General features: G+C 32.5%; 3 protein-coding genes across 3 annotated transcripts; 2 read left to right on the forward strand and 1 right to left on the reverse strand.

Annotated features, from left to right (window-relative positions):
* Window positions 1-2,745: 2,745 nt before the first annotated feature.
* LOTGIDRAFT_114180 (hypothetical protein) lies at window positions 2,746-4,814 on the forward strand (the record flags this gene model as incomplete). Its single annotated transcript, XM_009052175.1, has 5 exons — window positions 2,746-2,943; window positions 3,645-3,790; window positions 4,066-4,211; window positions 4,342-4,423; window positions 4,631-4,814. Coding segments are annotated over 5 exons (756 nt in total), but the record flags the coding sequence as incomplete, so codon positions are not given.
* Window positions 4,815-6,596: 1,782 nt separating this feature from the next.
* LOTGIDRAFT_231170 (hypothetical protein) lies at window positions 6,597-9,612 on the forward strand. The gene is made up of 4 exons (XM_009052176.1): window positions 6,597-6,684; window positions 6,897-7,018; window positions 8,761-8,869; window positions 9,061-9,612. The coding sequence occupies exons 1-4, from the start codon at window positions 6,642-6,644 to the stop codon at window positions 9,216-9,218; spliced, it is 432 nt and encodes a 143-aa protein (XP_009050424.1). The 5' UTR covers window positions 6,597-6,641; the 3' UTR covers window positions 9,219-9,612.
* Window positions 9,613-12,048: 2,436 nt separating this feature from the next.
* On the reverse strand, window positions 12,049-13,698 carry LOTGIDRAFT_158735 (hypothetical protein; the record flags this gene model as incomplete). The annotated part of the gene is made up of 5 exons (XM_009052177.1): window positions 12,049-12,117; window positions 12,582-12,628; window positions 12,808-12,975; window positions 13,215-13,363; window positions 13,655-13,698. The coding sequence occupies 5 exons, from the start codon at window positions 13,696-13,698 to the stop codon at window positions 12,049-12,051; spliced, it is 477 nt and encodes a 158-aa protein (XP_009050425.1).
* Window positions 13,699-18,987: the final 5,289 nt, after the last annotated feature.

An 18,987-nucleotide genomic window follows, 5' to 3' on the forward strand; every position in this document is an offset into this window, starting at 1 on the left:
AACATACTGTCCTATATCAATATTGTTATCTTTATTGACCTCTCCCATTTCCTCCATTATGAATTCATTTGCTATCATTGGAATAGGAGACGGAATATTAATGATGAAACATTTACTATTTGATTTGGTCGTGATAAATGGAGTTTTATAGAAGATATTATTTTGATATCATTCTCAAAAAATATAAAAGGAATACTAACTCATTACGAAAAAATGCTTAAACTTGGCGAAATGAGTCTTTGTTCATCAGTGACTTACCTAGTGTCAAAACTATACAACAGAATCCCTCTATATTCCAATAAATCCATAAAACTAAGTAAAATCCATTAAACTATGTAATTTTACAACGCGCTTAGAAACGTTTTAAATAATAGATAATATTGTGCTAAGATTATATTCTGAAGTCATGACACCTGGTAAGTCCGACTGATGAATATTTTACTCTTATTGACCAAGTTAGAGGCATTAAATTTTATGTCCATTAATAAGACGTTTCTTTTTATTTATGGCTTAAGATATACTACCGACAAATTCACCAAATCTTGTAATATGTGAAAAGTAGGTCCTCACTCGTGGAACAGAGTACAATTCGACTATTATCTGTGATATAAAATTTTGTAGTAAGATCTGCCACACCCATCAAATGTTTTATTTTCTTAATTGACAACATCTTTGTTCAGTTTGGCTATGAAATATTTTATGATGTTGTAGACATTCCCATGGTCACAACCTTATGGCTCGACTCATTCCATTTCTCACATGAGACAGATTTATTCGATCTCTTCAAAAGGACCTATATAGATAAAAAGATGTATTATTCTTCTTATAGTTCACCTGATGAACAAAAACAGCAAACAGTATAACTAAAATGACCAAATTTTTTTCAAGAAGTCAAGAGCACTATGATATCGCCAAGAACAAGTTTGGCTTTTAACCACTTATTGTATTGGCCCGAAATCACGTGAAAACTTGTCCTGGCACAGCAAAATAACGATGTACATTCACCAAACGATGAACATTCACCAGCAAATTTCGTCTATTGATAATCTCCTTGATTATTGTTCCACGTTATGCCTTTTATGACATAAGATGTATAAGATATTTCTATATACTGCTTTCTACTCAAAAATTATAGCATAACATAATATTCATTGGGACAATCTAAAACCAGTTTATTTTCATATGATTGTAAATCAAGTCCCCAGGAATTTGTCAGAATGATTTGGTAAAGTCTATTTATTCCTGATTGTATTTGTGTAACTATGTTAAAAGCAAATGCGGAACGTTATTTTCACAGAAGTGAATCCGGAACAAACGCATAGTCGAAAACCGTGTACACAAAAACCGACCAGAGTGTTGAATGTACATACCTTTTCACGACCACTTTCAGGTTACACTTAGGTCGAGGTCTTAAGTTATAAGTATTAAAATGCTCATTATGAACGCCCGACAGGAAATGTAATAACCGAACATTGGGTAGGCCTATGCACGTTCTTTAAATTCCATTTCAATCCAAAGAACAATTTATATCGCTATTCGAAACTCCCTTTTTCCTACTCTATGAAATGTCAAGTTGCCAAGAACGAAGATGTGAACACGAACTAAAGGCCGAATCGAACAAACCAGTTAAACATGCGGAAGCACGTGTGTGTGCGCGATTCACTTTCTGGTGAGCTGGTTTCAGGTGTTACAAGTGTTGTGGTTGAGTACTGTACAGGTAGTGAAGTTTTCGTTAAAATTCTCACAAAATAAACAAAAATATGCAATGTTTTTGAAAAAAAAACATTTTTTTTCCCCTGAAATTGATACTATAATGCTTCTGCATATATCAATCATTTACTGAATTGACAATCAACTTCAAGATAGTCAAAGGGAGCCGCGATGGCTCAGTAAGTAAGACGTTAGAGTTTGAAGGTTCAGGATTCAATCCCGGCAAAATTTCCCTCATTGTACCCTGCAAGGCGTTTCCCGTCTTCATTAGCCCACACGGTGCAGAAAAGGGCGTAAAAATCCATTGATTTCATTTCTCTTCAAGATAGTCAAATATATGATGACAATTTTACTACCCTACTGACCGACCACAGTATACAAAGAGGACATTTTCAGATCATTGATAAGTATTTGAAAATCTATTATAATTGTCTGAAATGAGGGGCAAGTTGTAATTTCATGGTTAGTCAGGGAATAGTGTTTGTCACGATTGGTGTTAAACTCACTTACAATGGGTATAGTGTCACAAGTCTAAGATACGCGTATTTTGGTGTTTTTCTTTTGTTTTTAGTCTGTTGAAAATGGAACTGCTGAGTTTAACAGTTGTGTGTTTGAGCGTGGTAAGTATTCAGACTGTAAAATAAATTATCAAAATATGATTCAAAGAGTTATCAAATTGCCCATCCCATCGTTCTGTACACAGTCTTATGTTAATCTTATTTTCGTTTCATGGTTTTTATGGACCTTGCCTTTGAATATTGGTTAATTGGTATGTAAGGTTGAATTTATCTTTCAGGGAATTATTTCGGCCATGGATATTCCAGTTGGCTACGTTTTTGACGGTAGGTAATATTATACCAATTTTTGTTTATCGGTTTAGGATATATATATATATATTTTATATCTTTTTCCACAACTATATAGATGGTATATCCGTTATACATGTACCACTGGTATACACGAGGATACTAAATGTTATTTCAGTTGAAGGAAAGATGGTATTATCACTATACGCGTATTAACTGACATTGATATCATGTTATTTCAGTTCAACCAAGTTGTAGTAAAACCATGGACGGTATTACCAGTATACATGTGTTAACTGATTTAGATGTCCACGTGGAAGCAGAATGTAACGATCGATTTTTAGCTCAATTTTCCACTGTTAATTATGTTGACTGGTTTCTAAACAGTACATATCAAGGAAATCCCCTCCTTAGCTGTGTTTTTATGGTAGTATCATTTCTTTTCTTAGACCTTCATCATAAAATAGTAATAATCTTATAAATTATTTGATTTATTTGTTATGTTCCATTACAAAAGGAAAGAATGTTAAATATAAAGAATGCTTGTATCAGTTTATAAAATTACTTAAATGTTTCCTGTTTATATACATTCAAGACAACACAAGTATCTAATTTTGTTAACAATTGAAAACTTTTGCTAAGACATGATAACTTGTTTTGTCCTTGATGTCAATTCGGTCTTAAGCAACAAACTTAATGTCTGAGCAAATCAAAACGTTTTTAGAATTTTTTCGATATTTTTTAAGAGATTGGAATATCAGAATCAAAATAGTATTGTTAATCTTAGAATGTCTTTGCGTTAATAAAAAATATAATCTTTTGTAAGTTTACATTGAAAAGAAACACATTTCTCTCCTGGAAATTCCAACCCTAATATGTCACTAATTTTGGATGAAAATAATCGTCTGTAAAAACTTTGAGGACATTATGTGTGCTCATACTTACATTTTTATCAACGCAAAGATATTCTAAGACTGACAGTAGGCCTATGCCTACTATTTTGAGGCTACTTTTCTCCCATACTCTTTACTTTGCTCAGATAATAGATGTTTTGTAATTGAATTATTGTATTGAATGGATACTAGTTTCTAATCTGAATACGATTTATTTATTTTTGAATAGAAAAAGAATGTCAGTAACTCGTTTATACTATTCCTGTCTGTATCGTGGGCTGAACCTGGTGAAATCATGTTAAATCACGATATCTATATGATAACCTGTGTCATGGATGATCATGGCAAAACTGCATCGGATGTCAAAACAATCAAACAAGGGTAAGTATTTATGGTAGTGGCGGGTGTCGCTCGTAAAGCAAACAATGCTTACTCCTTTCGGAACGCCGATTTTTCCATTGGATTCACAGAATTGTTTTGCTTGTACGGATTTTTATTTACTAATGACTGCATACATGTTAGTATACATTGTGTTGTCTGTATAAATCAACGTATCGAGGGGGATAGAGCAATTCCAAAAAGGCTAACAACTATTCGACTATTTGGATTTTAAGTAATCTTACACTTATGGTTAAGGTATCATTGATGTATTTCAGATTGCTTGGCCCACGAGAAATCCAGTCGCATATGGGAGGAGACGCTAGTTCAGGCTTTTCACTTGAGCTGACAGATGTACGTGGTGACGCTCTTGGTAATATTGTACCCATAGGTCGCAGAGTTCGTTTAACGGCAAATATATTGGGTAGGTTTTATTGAAAATACCAGATCCCATATTGTATTTTTATGATGTATTCGATATGTAATCGTATAAATAGTGCTTCTTGAACATTTGTCTTTTATATTATTTGTTGTTCCAGCCTCTGCAGATCCAGGTGCTGCTGATGAAAATGGAATTCGGGCTGTCAGTTGTGATGCAGTTGGCGGAGACAGTACATATAAAATACTTCGTGGAGGGTAAGAGCAATTTATTTAAAGAAGCTTATTTAAAGTTTTCTATTGTATCACAGCTCTGATTTTTTTTATCTTCACTATTAAAAGGACAAATCCCAAACAAAACTTTTGGTAAGGATTCAGTCAGAATTTGCTATTGAATTTTTATTTAATCAAGCTGGCAAATTTCAAACAGTGATGTTCGGTAACATGTGAGTTTATATTATTTAGATGTGGTGATGGAATGGTTATACCAAAGAATATTGGGTTTACTACAACTGGACTTAAATCAGAAAGTCCTGTGTTTACAACATTTAGATTAGCTAAAAGTAAAACGGTGTCGTTTCAATGTAACTTTACAACCTGTGTAACCAACTGTGATGGTGTAAGTGTACTAAGTGCGAGCATGCGCTAGCATTTAAATCATTTATTATTCGTACACAGACATATCAATTTGTTTCATTGATTACAAGTGATGTTTATAGAGTAAGAAATCCTTGTTTATCTAAATTTTGTTGTAATCTTGATCGAAATTTCTCAAAAACTGTAGATTCAAAATGTTAGCTATTCATATCACTTTTTAGACTGGAAATGTGTCGATGAATTAAAGTCCATAGTCACTTGATCTCTGTATAGAGAGTGGGCGTAAAACTTATTTCATTTCATTTAGTTGCATTTTAGTTTGGATGTTAGTTTGTAACAACGTTCCATATTTAACATTATAGGATTCCTGTGTAGTAGAAACCGACTCTAGAAGACGAAGATCACAAACAGGTCTGACTTTATAAACATTGATTTTCTATATTGATTATTGTGCTAATTGCTTCGCATATACCTATATGAATAAATCGTATCCATCTTGCATTGTAATAAGGCAGTTTTCTGTTGTCAGATTCGTAAGCCCATCAGTCTGTACATATGCTACTGTCATATTGTTGTTAAACCAGATAATATTTCCATTGATCTTTTAAACTATGAAAAAATGGCAATTATCTTAATATAAATAGTCTAATGATGGCACTGCACGAATTTACATCATTCTGCTTATTTTCATGACCTATTGACAGTAGTCACCCATTTGAACTATTGAGTAATCAGTCTGATTTCACCGCTCCCATGGTATACATATTCCAAAATATGAAAATTAAATCGGCGCATATTCCTAATGAAATTATCTTTTGCTTTATTTTACTTTTATAGAACCCCAGGTTTTGATACCGTTGCGTCTTGATCTGGAAATAGAACCAATAGATGACGATACTGAAGAGTTTTTATTTTCTGATAGACAAGCGCCTGTAGTAGATAATTCTTTAGACACTGAAGTTATTAACCCTTGCAGTATTCCTGGTATGTCAATGGAAGGTTGTCCGGACGAACATCTTGAGAAGAAATTCCCTGTCGGTATGACGGCACTAATGGTTATCGTGATGGTGGTGTTCCCAATGTTACTTGTTATTGGTCTTGCTGCTTTCTTCTGCTGTTGGAAAAGTGAATCGTATGGTTTAAACCAAGATTCAGAGAAAAATCAATCTTAACTTGTTTGTTTACTACTAAGTTATAAATAACAATTGTAAATTAAATGTCGTATTTGTATTCTCAGTAAAGCACAATTTTCATGCAAAAACATCCCCCATTTAATGTTCAAACAACGTGTTTGTCATACGGAAGTATGCTCAAGTTGGAAGCACATGCAAATGTGCTTGACAGTTGACACAAAAACACTTTTAGGAACGGAACCACAAACCGCCTATCTTAACAATCATCAGACTATTGTGGTTATGCAGCGAGCAAGGGGTTCCTTACAATGCGAAGATTAATGTACTATTCATCAATTCATACAGCCAGATTCCGACCAATTTTAACTATCTACCTCAATGAAGTTAGCAACCTTTCAAGAATCCCTTTCATGTATATGAATCTAAGTAGTAAAGAAGTCATTAGAAAATTGCCATCCTTCATCCTGGGGCTTGTAACTGCTGATTAAGATGGTGTTTCAATTCGGTTATAGGTAAAATATTGACGTTTACCCACTTCGAACCCACGACATAATTTCGCATTTATAACAGACGTTAAAGACTATTCAAGAAATCAATTGTGTTCTATTTCTAATGAGTTATCTAACTTCAGTTTATCGAGTGTAACGAATGTAAACAATAGCCAAGCAGTGTAATTTAGTCCTGTAATGGTGTTCAACATGTTAATATACTAATCAAACTGAGAAAATGAAGGATATTAGATTGCTATGGGAACTAAAGCTTCAATTTTAAATACAAAGAAAAGTCAAGGTAAAGATTTAGCATTATATTTAATCTTTAAGCACTTAGATTATGAGAATTTTGTTTTGAATATCGATCACGGATACACATTTCACACTTTCAATTCTTCAATTGCGACGTATTGCGTATAATTTAACATTTCATTGAAATGAGTTCGCGACGTCACCGAGAAGCGATCAGAAAATGGTTTATTAATTATTCTTTTCTGAAATATATTATAGGTGAACCAAAGAAAGATGTAAATAAAAATATAAGAGGAGATTTAGCTAAGAAATATGAATCTCAGACACAGAGGCAGACGAAAATGATGGACATGCAACGGAAGTTGGCTAAGAAGGCGGAGGTAAGTAGTAAATTAGATATGCTTATTGTTAATATCCCCAACCCTTTGGGTAAAACTGAAAGGTGGTTCACTGGTTTCTAGCATTATGCCATTGTCTGTGTGATTATATCATGTCAAACTCTGTTATAATCCATGTAGTATGACATTAAATGAAGTCAAGAAGAAAAGTAAAAATGTAGGTTAATATAGTAGAATAGACAACAAATAACAAAGACAACAATCGTGATAACAATTGTAACAGATTGAAAGCACGCTTTAAGCAAGATAACCTATTTCTGCTCATTCGGGTTTGATTCAAACATGAGCAGTCCAGTTTAGTTTTAGGTAGAAAAATAGTTATTGAAACTATACGCACTAAACTTAAATTGTGTTATTCATTACTTAGCCTACCTAAAAAAAATAAAGTGAACTTCTTATGCTATGAAATCGGACCCGGATGAGAATATCTTTGCTCGACTAATCAAGTACTTTCACTTACATGAACAATGGAAATCATTAGTCTAAACTTGTAAAAAGATCTAATTAATTAATCATAGTTTTGTTATACTTTCTTTGTATTATGTTATAAACTCACCATGACCTTATAATCAATAGTTTATTAGTACTTGTAATAAACAACACCTCACTAATGACGTTATTTTTGTCTGATGAACAATAAGATTATAATCCGAGGTTCTGAGAACTTAATATACTCGTGGTAATTACAAAGTTTGTCCCGTTTCTCACTTTTTAATACTAAGCATTGCTTAGTGTTGGTTTGCAACAAAATAACATAAATACAACTGAAAACCTACTAACCTAACAGAAAACCCGTCACGCCCAATTTTATGATATTTAAATTAAAATAAAACGTTAAATATTAGGTTTATTAATAGTAAATTGAGTTAAATTGTAATAAAGTGTAATAAAGCTCTTGAGAAATAATTCAGTGAAGATTACTATAATAATATTAATGTAGAATATCAAGTGTCTATAGAAAGACAGTCTATTTTATATTTATTTACTATCTTTATGTGTAAATAAATATTGTTTACATCGTATTATTGTAGTCTATTTTATAGGTGTAGGGTATTTGTTTTGCTATATCAACATATTACGGTTAAACAACACAAAAGAGACAAGAACACGACTCCATAGCTCATATATTTACTATAAAAAAGTATATGTTTGTAGTTTGTAATTAATGTCAGCTCCATGCAAATTCACGTTCATGTTGGACACTACATGTCACGTATCTCATCAAATTTCAAGGGGTATGGCTTCAAAGAATGAAAAGATCTGAAACTTACGATTGCCCTTTTCTTTCTCGACACCTTAATTTTTTAAATTTTAAATAGTAATGAAGCCAATTATAACACTTCAAATGATTGTATCACGTGCTAAAATTGAATTTGAGTTATATTATAGATTGATGGCAATGTTTTCACAATGAGTATTCAAGAATTCCTTACACACAGAAAGGATATCATTAAATGAATACACCTTTTGGTTATTTGAATATTAAATGACCAAGAACAGGAGATGTATGATGTCAAGTCGAGGTTCCGGATAAGCATAAGCTTCGGCTTGTTTCCGAAACCTTACTTATTTTCTGTAAAAATTTCATTTAATATAGAAATAAAAATATTGTTTAAACCAAGTCGAGTTATCCACGGATATCATATGAAACGATTCATCCAAATTTGTATATTTACCAGATTGTTCGAATAAATTAAACCATCAATATTCTCTCTAATTTCCAGCAATATAGTGAGAGAATGTTAGAAGAAAAAGACAGATTATCAATACATACTAGATCTCTAACCACTTCTCAGACAACATCAAGAACAACATCACCCAATATTTCTAAAAGTAAGTAACTTTAAAATACTTCTGAATCAACATCACCTATTAGTTCTTAAAGTAAGTATAACTTGATAAAATATTCCAGAACATCATCACCTAATATTTATTAAAGTGAGTATAACTTGATAAATAACTATTCCGTAAAGCATCAATGTCCATAGTTGTATTTGTTAATTCTAGAACGTTTATCATTTCAGAGCATGTACATTTCCAGGAAAATATAGTCAATTATTGTGATAATGATAAAGATAAGAAAGAAGACATAAACACAACGAATGTTATCAAAGATAATTTACAGACTATTAATGAAAAGAAAGAATTTATTGGAATTCCTGTTGAATCCAAAGATTCCTGATATCTTGGTGATATTTTCATGAAGTGCATCAGAATTTAACTGACTTTTAAGTGACACAGTTCTTATTCCGTATAGCAGTAAAAAAAAATGCAAATGCTTGGAATAAAAGTATTATTTTGATATAAATAAAAAAAAAACATCAGATTAAATGCCGAAAACTTTTGTTGAAGTTTAGTGCAATAATTTAATGTTACGAACGACATGCATGCTTGTAATGTTGATTGTGTGTTACAATAACCACCGGGAAGCGGGTTGCATATAATGACAAATTCAGTCTGGATGGTTATATTCTTTGGTAAAACATTTATCTACAGGGACAGTTTACTTAGAATAAGTCATAGTCGTGGCATTGTTCAGCATGGAAAGTCAGGTGACATCTAAATTCTTGTATTTCTTCGATGTTCCTGTCGACCTGATTAAAACAGAAAATGTGGGAAAGATAACTACCAAGAGGTTTAACCAAAGATTAGCTGGTAGACAGGATCCTGACAACCTAAGCATAATATTTAAACAATACTGTGTCTATATATTGTATAGTATTACAACATAAATGTAATAAGATGTGAATGAAAATTTTGTGTCGACTATATTTCGTTTTAAAATAAAGTTGTGTTTGAATACATTTCTATAATCTTCATTGTCTAGAGTTGTCACACGATTATCTCATAGTTTAGCGCAAGTTACAGCACTTGAGTCGAGAACAAATAAATGAAATTCAGCCAATGATTTTGAGAATCATGTTTCAAAAACATTGTGTATACTCTAAGCAGGAAGGTAATGTAGATGATAAACAAAAAGAAATTTCATTGGAATAAACACAGTAAATTAAAACAGGTTGCACTTTATTTAATAATATTATTTAAAAACCATAGTGGCAGTGTTTGGTTGAGAAGAAGAAGGTCCTATGGTAGTAGGTCTGGTTGATTGAAGTTGTTGAAGCTGGATCATGTACAGGATTGTTAAGCCTGGAATTGAAATACATCGTGTGTTTGTGATAGCTCATAGCTAGTTTTTGCACAACCCAGACAACCATCGACCGAATCCGCCATCTAACACATCAGAGCTTGCGATGGCTGAAATAAGTAAGGGTATGTTCGGATTCTTAACTACAAAAGCTACAGGGATTTTAACCTCGCCCACAGACTAATTTAATTATATTGCATGAACATATCTACATGGATTGATTTTCTTTCATAAAAACGCCCTACCTATTCGAAATATTTTGAGAACTCCTGATGATCAACAATACCATATTCTATAATACATGAAACAATAAAGACAATTACAATATTACACACTTGACAAAAATTATGCTTTATTATCTGGAAGATTTAAGAACGGTGAAAGATTTCGAGTATAAGGAATCTGTTGAAATTGTCGATACAAAAAGAAAGAACATTGTCAAATTGTTAAAAAAAAATGCTTGAAAGGCGGAAGCAGTTTTAGAGTAATCACAACACATTTAACTGGAAATGACTCTATCACACTTCATCATTACACGCCTCCTTTATTGCAGTCACTTATGGTGAGATCTATTCGATGAAGAATACCATCAATATCAGTTTCTTTAATCATATTATTACCATTATCACATTATTTATATAATAAGGCACTAGCTTCTTTTGCCAGGAGAGGTGCATCAATATCAAAATGAAAGACAAATTCTTCTTTTGACACGTTGGTATTAACTACAATAGATCATTCGAGTAATTGTACTTTACATTGGTGGATTATTTTTGAGATTCAAAACTGGATGGAGTCGTTTCTAAACTTTGAGTAGCTGAGATTGTGACACATGGTTTCAGTTGACATTAGATACAAAAATTAACTTGAACTGGACCTTCTAGGTATTCTTCACTAAGACTATAAGTTACAAATTTGTAAACTGATCACCCTAGCCACTCTTACTAAAGTGGTATTAAATTAACAACTCACGCAGCAAAAGTTGATACGTTGAAGAAAACAACCAAAATTTTCCTTTTTACACAGTTTATGCCCTACTTTTCTTTCTTGTTTTTTTTACTACTTCTCTTTACAAATAGTTCGAGCTACTTTTGGACAAGAAATAATATATATACCAAGTAGGTATTTGCAATGATTTTAGACACTTGTCCTCCGTTTATTGACTTTTCATTGATTCCTGCTGAATAAGTAACAAATTAATAAATCTTTTCACAAGGAGTCCAATAAATTCAAACTTACATTTATTTTTTCTTAGCTTGTTTGTAATCAGATCTCAGTATTAATAATGTTGTGATATTTGTACCAAATTACGGACTATTAAGAAAGAAAACAGTTGAAATTGTTCTCAGGATAAAACTCAATCACGTTTAATACCTTCAATTATTACAAGTATAGGTAGTGCATGCACATAGCATATATGAATATGGAGAAACCACATGGACACATTTTAACCTAGAATATACAAGAATGTAAAATTGTGAATACTTGCGATGGGCTCACCATCTAATCTATAGCAATCCGCATGAGCGAAACCATCAGCTGGAAGGTCGTAGATTCCGACCGTTTATATTTTTGATATCAAGTAAAACACGAGCGACTGACAGTAACTGGAGGCACCGATTCTGACAATATCAGAAAGAGGCAACTGCAATCTGGCAGCAATTGGGGGCAACTGCGATCTAGCAATCAGCTAGAGGCAAACGTGATTATTAACGATTCCATGCCACCAATTCTAGCAGTTTGGTGGCATATTACTTCATTCGTCGTTCTTTATTTGAACATAACTTATCATTGGGCAATGATACTTGAAGAGAGGTAAGATATACTAGAAAACATTCTGTGAATTGAAAAATTTAATTTATCTGTTTTAACCCAGTACTTTATTTTGTGCTTCTTTTTCTGCTTGTACTTGTAAAAGGAACAAGGTGGTCAGCAACTGAAATAGACAAACAAATTATATTACTAAAGTACCAGGTAGATGTCCAACTTCCGATATGATCCAAGTAGATATATGCTCAGGACAATAATGACGAAATTTGCCTTTTCCCCATCAGGGACAGTATATGCTCACAGGACATAGGAATAATCAAAATTCTGTTTTTGGGCTTTATCATCGATATGATAACTATGAACAAATAAAAATTTGTTCTGATGCGTGAGTTTCTTGATAGTCTGGTCAAATTTGATCGCAGATGTATGTATGTATAATCAAGTCTGCAGAGTAGCAGTTCGAGAAAAATTGTAGCACTTCGAGAAAGATTGTGTCAAATATACCCGTGATGCTGATAAGATGTTTAAGATTGCCCTAAAGTTAGATCAGCGCACGATATACTTCAAATTGTAGCTTTATTGAAACTACTGAAATACGTAATACCGGGAAGTATTAGAAAGCTACCTTACCTCAGTATAATAAGAAGTAAATTCTGCTTTTGAAATTCTTCCATCATCTGTCGATTGAAGACGTAAATGTTTCATATAATTCGCAAAATATTGTTCATTCGTTCATATGCGGCACTGCAATGATTTCTTCGAATCCTATGAACAGTAGGGCATGGTATTCAATAAATACAAATCCGGTCAAATATTTTAAATATGGTATTTGGGGATTATAATTTAATATACTTACGAATTATATGATCCATACGTTTATAAACACCATCCAAGTCTTTTGAATCAAAAAAGCCATCTTGATTTTCATCGTACTCGGCAAATAATGTCTTTGCTAAAATAGCTAATGTTGGTTCTGCCATATCAAATCCAAATTCAAATTCGGCTCTAGTTACTTCATTGTCACCTGGATGAACACAGATAGTGTATTGAAAAAAAAATGTATATCAATAATTAGACTGCTTCGTAATTTTCTAAATAAGAGCTGGGTCAGCTGATTATATCCTCGTCCTCAAGCCTCATCATTTTTATGGTAAATATGTAGGTTATAGGTAAATAGGTTTCCATCGATTAGGAAAGAAAAAAATGTTGTAAAATGCAATTTTCGTTACTTCCATAGTAAATAAGAATGCATGATAAATTTACCATTCAAATCGTAGTCAGATATTGCAGCCTGCAAGTCATCTCGATCAAATTCACCATTTTGATTTAAGTCCATACTTGACCACATTTCAAGAGCAGTTTTAGCTACATGTTTTTGAAATGCTTCTACATCTGGATCGATTGTTCCCTGGCTAAAAAAAAAGTATGTAAGAAATGTTATTGTTTTAATCAATCGTTGGTAGGTTATATTTTATTTGAATTGAAATCGCACTAGAAAAATACAAAGTATGCAAAGACGAACTATATATAATATAGCAGTATAAGCTGTTTCATAGTAAAAAATAGTAGCCAGGGTGGAAATGAACAATATATATAACTACTTCGAATGACTATCATGGTTCCTTGTCTAAATGGCTAGTAAACTGTACACAAATTACTATTAGATAAAATTAAACTACATACTAAACAAAAAATAAACTTACGCGACAATAGCGTGTATCAGACCAAAAACAAGCAATAACATCATCTATCAAGTATAAAAAGAAATAAATTTGAAAACTTAATACTGAATCTTCAGACTAATCAATGCCGTTTTTTTAAGTATCGGCACTTTTACAAACAGGGTGGGATTTATACAAAGATGTTTGACAAATTAACTTTCATTTTTCTACATGTATGTACTTCTGTCCGAAAAATCAAGCAATGAATGGTATGAGCTTGATAATGATGTTTCTGAACTCGTAGAGTAAAAATCAAAATGGCACTGCTTCATCCTGTATGGTCCTAAAAATGTTAAAGACAAAACTACAGAATGACTATGAAAAGACCTTACCTTAATACGATTTATGTAATCACTGAAAAGATTCTGTTACATTTTTTTTATCTTGTTAAACTACTGACTTCTTATCTTTGGCATTAATCTCTATTAATAGGCTAACGAAATTCATGACACGATTTTGAATTCGGGGAGGAAATTGACGTCTTTTAACAGTGCAAAACTGAGAACATATTTTAGTTTTGGCATGTAAAGGATAGAATGGCGTTACACAATTTGCGGTTTGATAATCCCATTATTACTTCAGTGATCTTGATGGTAGAATAATGGTGGAATAAATCAGGTTTAACCCCATTCTCGTGGGAAATCCAGTACATTATATCTATTGGACCCCACCCTTCCCCCATTCAAAAGTTCTATTGATAATCTTCTCCCAAACCTATCTAATCAGGTTCCTTGTAGAATGAATTAGGTTTAAAGGCAATTGTGTCAAATATTGGTCCTGAAGTCGTCACAATTTGTCGAAATCGTCAGTCGTATTTTATTCACCAGTCGTCGTCGAGTTTTTTCAACTAGTTGAAAGCCGGTGCTCACTACTAGAAATTGCAATTTTTCATCTAGTTACAAAAGCCAGTCATAATCTAACGGGGTCAGTCATAATTCTATTTTAAGTTTTTAAGAGAAGTGAAAATACTTTTAAATACATACTTTATTATAGAAACATTGAACAATATATACCTTTTCTTACTTTCTGATATTTAAATAGTAACATAAAGAAATAAGACACAACGTCCATAAGACATACGCCCACACAGTAGAAAAATATTTTCAATACGTAGGAAATGCTGTAAAAAATGTAAAATGTCAAACAATGTGAGTCAAAAGTCTCCACGGACAGTCTACATTATAGTTATATTTTAGAGTGAAAAGTGACAAAGAAAACTAATACAAGATTAATAGAGATGTATTTTAAGAAGGATTGTGATAAATGGAGGTTCATATCCTTAAATCTAGGCGGAAGGATGGCTCCATAGTAAACTCGTCATTTTAGCGGTTAAGCATAAAAACAAAGACGAAGAAGATAAAGAGTACAAGGGATATAAATAAATGAAAATTTCTAATGGAGATTAAGAATGGATAATGGAAATATGTTGGCCATGATGTGACAATAATCTAGAAGATTAAAATGATGATGATGATACAAGATGGCCAAATGTAATAAGCAAAGCAGTCGACACGAAACTTTGGCACATTTGATTGCTGAATCTTGGCGGAAGAGTGGATGTAAAGATTACTCCCCATTTTAGCGGTAGAATGTAAAAGAACAAAAGGGTAGAAATGTTTAAAAGATAAAGAGCGCATTTGATATGAAATATAGATAACTATTTATCGGAGATACAGAATGAGCAATGGAAAAATGGGTGATGTGGCAAGAATCTAAAAAGAATGACTATGATGATAAAGAAAAAACCATCAAATAACTAATTAAGGAGAATGGTAGAAAAAGGCAGCCGCAAAACAATCTCAGCGTACCTCCAAAACAATGTACACCTGTAAACAAGTCAGTGCTACCACAGCAGTCTACACTAAAACTTGGTACATTTGATTCAAAACTGGTGAAACCAGTCATCAAAACCAATTCAAGTGACTTGTCAATACCAAAAACATCAAAAGAAAAGAAACAAACACATCCTCCTCCAATTGACTCTTCTGTTGGAAGACATAGGATACAAAAAGGACAATGGGAATATGTTGGCGATAGTCTAACAATAATCTAGAAGATTAAAAGAATGGTGATACAAGAAAACCATCAAAGAACTAATTAAAGGGTATTGTTGAGAATAACATCCAGCTGGAAATTCCAAGATCCTCCTCAATGGTATCAAAGCAGTCTACACTAAACTTGGTGCATTTGATTCACAACAGATGATACGATGATAATAAAACTTCATTATAAACCTGGAGAAACCAGTCATCATCACCAATTCAAGTCAATACCAAAAACATCAAAAGAAAAGAAATATACACACCACTGTTGGATGGCCTCTATCATTTGATACGGATAATGAATAATTTTTTTTATTGGAGATACCGAATGAGCAATAGAAAAAAGATGATGACGTGACAAGATATCATTTTCACAAATTTTCATCAAATCATGACCCATCCTTCTCATGTAAACACACTCACCATTAAACAAGTCAGTGGTACCAAAACAGTCTACAATAAAGCTAGGTACATTTGATTCAAAACTGGCGAAACCAGTCATCAGAACTAAATCAAGTGGCATGTCAATACCAAAAACATCAAAAGAAAAGAAACAAACACATCCTCCTCGAATTGACACTTCTGTTGGAAGACATCGTTATCCACCAACAAATCATGATCCATCATTCTCATCTAAACATAATCATCATACATTATCAACCACACCCTGCCTCTTTGGTCACCCAAAACAAAGTCACAAAACTTTGGAACATTTGATTCTGAGCATATTTACTGCCTTATGGGGCCATATGATGGAAGCGTAAAGCCATAGACATAGTATACATCTTATTTTAGCGCCTAGGCATAATAACAAAGGTACGGAAGATGTTTCAATTATAAAGAGTGCAGAGGGTTAAAATTAAGAATAACGTTGTTGTTTTTTGCGGGAGGGGAGGGGGGGGGGGGGATACAAAAAGGACAATGGGAATATGTTGGCGATAGTCTAACAATAATCTACAATATTAAAAGAATGGTGATACAAGAAAACCATCAAAGAACTAATTAAAGGGTATTGTTGAGAATAACATCCAGCTGGAAATTCCAAGATCCTCCTCAATGGTATCAAAGCAGTCTACACTAAAACTTAATCAAAGCATTTGATTCACAACAGATGATACGATGATAATAAAACTTCATTATAAACCTGGAGAAACCAGTCATCATCACCAATTCAAGTCAATACCAAAAACATCAAAAGAAAAGAAATATACACACCACTGTTGGATGGCCTCTATCATTTGATACGGATAATGAATAATTTTTTTTATTGGAGATACCGAATGAGCAATAGAAAAAAGATGATGACGTGACAAGATATCATTTTCACAAATTTTCATCAAAAGAAAAGAAATATACACACCACTGTTGGATGACCTTTATCATTTGATACGGATAATGAATAATTTTTTTCTATTGGAGATACCGAATGAGCAATAGAAAAATGATGATGACGTGACAAGACATCATTTTCCCAAATTTACATCAAATCATGACCCACACTTCTCATCTAAACACACTCATCATACATCATCAACTACATCATAAATCTTTAGTCAAACGTAACTAAACAGAAGCAGATTGAAATCAAAACAGATTCACTACCCACATGTTGGATGGATGGATCCATAGACTTAGTATAGCGCCTCTGCATTAAACCAAAGACACAGAAGATGTTTAAATCATAAAGAGTGCAAAGAATATGGATTAAGAATAGTTTTGTAGGGTTTATTGTTGGAGATACAGAATGGACGATGGAAATTGTGGTAATGTGACAAGAATCTACATGTTTGAAAGAAGTGATGGTGATCATACTATAAAACCAAAGGGGGAATAGTAGAAAACTGCAACCACCAATTAAGTCCAGAGAGACTCTCAGAAACTTATAGGGTCCCATTGTAGAAGGATGCGACAGAGCATAAAACAGGGGAAGGCAAAGAGATGGAGAAAATGTAGACAGAATGGATTATGGAAAGCTAGACAGATAAACAGAAAAGATGACACATTTATTACAATCAATGACTGAAGAAAGCCGAGATATTATTTTTACAATAATAAAAGATGTTTGATGGAGATAAGCAACTTAAAGGTCCATAAAAAACGTGTTATAGACATTATCAAAACTAATAACTTATAGACATCATGAGATCTAATAACTTATAGACATCATGAGATCTAATAACTTATAGACATCATGAGATCTAATAACTTATAGACATTATCAGATCTAATAACTTATAGACATTATCAAATCTAATAACTTATAGACGTTATCAGATCTAATAACTTATAGACATTATCAGATCTAATAACTTATAGACATTATCAGATCTAATAACTTATAGACATTATCAAATCTAATAACTTATAGACATTATCAGATCTAATAACTTATAGACATCATCAGATCTAATAACTTATAGACATTATCAGATCTAATAACTTATAGACATCATCAGATCTAATAACTTATAGACATTATCAGATCTAATAACTTATAGACATTATCAGATCTAATAACTTATAGACATTATCAGATCTAATAACTTATAGACATTATCAAATCTAATAACATAAAAGCATTTTCAGATCTAAATTAAAATAAACTTACGGAGACATTCCAAAATAACATGTTTAAATGTGTGTATACCATGATAAAATCTAGTATATTTATAATATATAAATTTTAATGTAAATGCATGTACTATTATCAGATTATCAGCATGCATAAAATATTAAAAACTAAAAGAACAGAATCTGTATAAAATATATCTAGATTTTGATCTCAGGATTTAGGTCAACAGTACAGTACAGTACAGTGTAAAATAACAAGGACAAGTCTCTGAAACCATAAAACCAATCGGTTTGGCTATTGTTACCCTTTACAACGAAATCTCTTGTTTCTTAAGCTAACAAAATAATACAAATACATAACACAATTCTGTAATTATTTAAAAAAAAAAAAAAAAAAAAAAAGTAAACAGCAATATTGTAATGAAGTCAGAAATTAAAACCATCAAAGAACTATGTAAGGAGAGGTAGAGCCAGGCAACCACCAAACACAATGATGAAATAGATAGTAAGCATGTACTACATATACCTACAGGCATGGGCCAAAACAATGTACAAACCAAAACAAGAGAGTGGTAGAAACTTCCAACTCAATCTAAACCAAAACTTAGTATTTCTGATACAAAGCATGGTTTTACCGTCATCATTACCAATAACAAGTGACGGTCAAACCGCAAACGCTTTTCAAGAAGAAAAGAAACAGAC

The sequence above is a fragment of the Lottia gigantea genome (genome assembly GCF_000327385.1).
Source record: "Lottia gigantea unplaced genomic scaffold LOTGIsca_18, whole genome shotgun sequence".
NCBI classification, from domain to species: Eukaryota; Metazoa; Mollusca; class Gastropoda; family Lottiidae; genus Lottia; species Lottia gigantea.

Coding starts and splice junctions, on each gene's coding strand:
- LOTGIDRAFT_231170 (XM_009052176.1), top strand. CDS start 6,642: ATGGGAACTAAAGCTTCAATTTTAAATACAAAGAAAAGTCAAG. Junction 6,685..6,896: donor AAATACAAAGAAAAGTCAAG/GTAAAGATTTAG, acceptor AATATATTATAG/GTGAACCAAAGAAAGATGTA. Junction 7,019..8,760: donor AGTTGGCTAAGAAGGCGGAG/GTAAGTAGTAAA, acceptor TCTAATTTCCAG/CAATATAGTGAGAGAATGTT.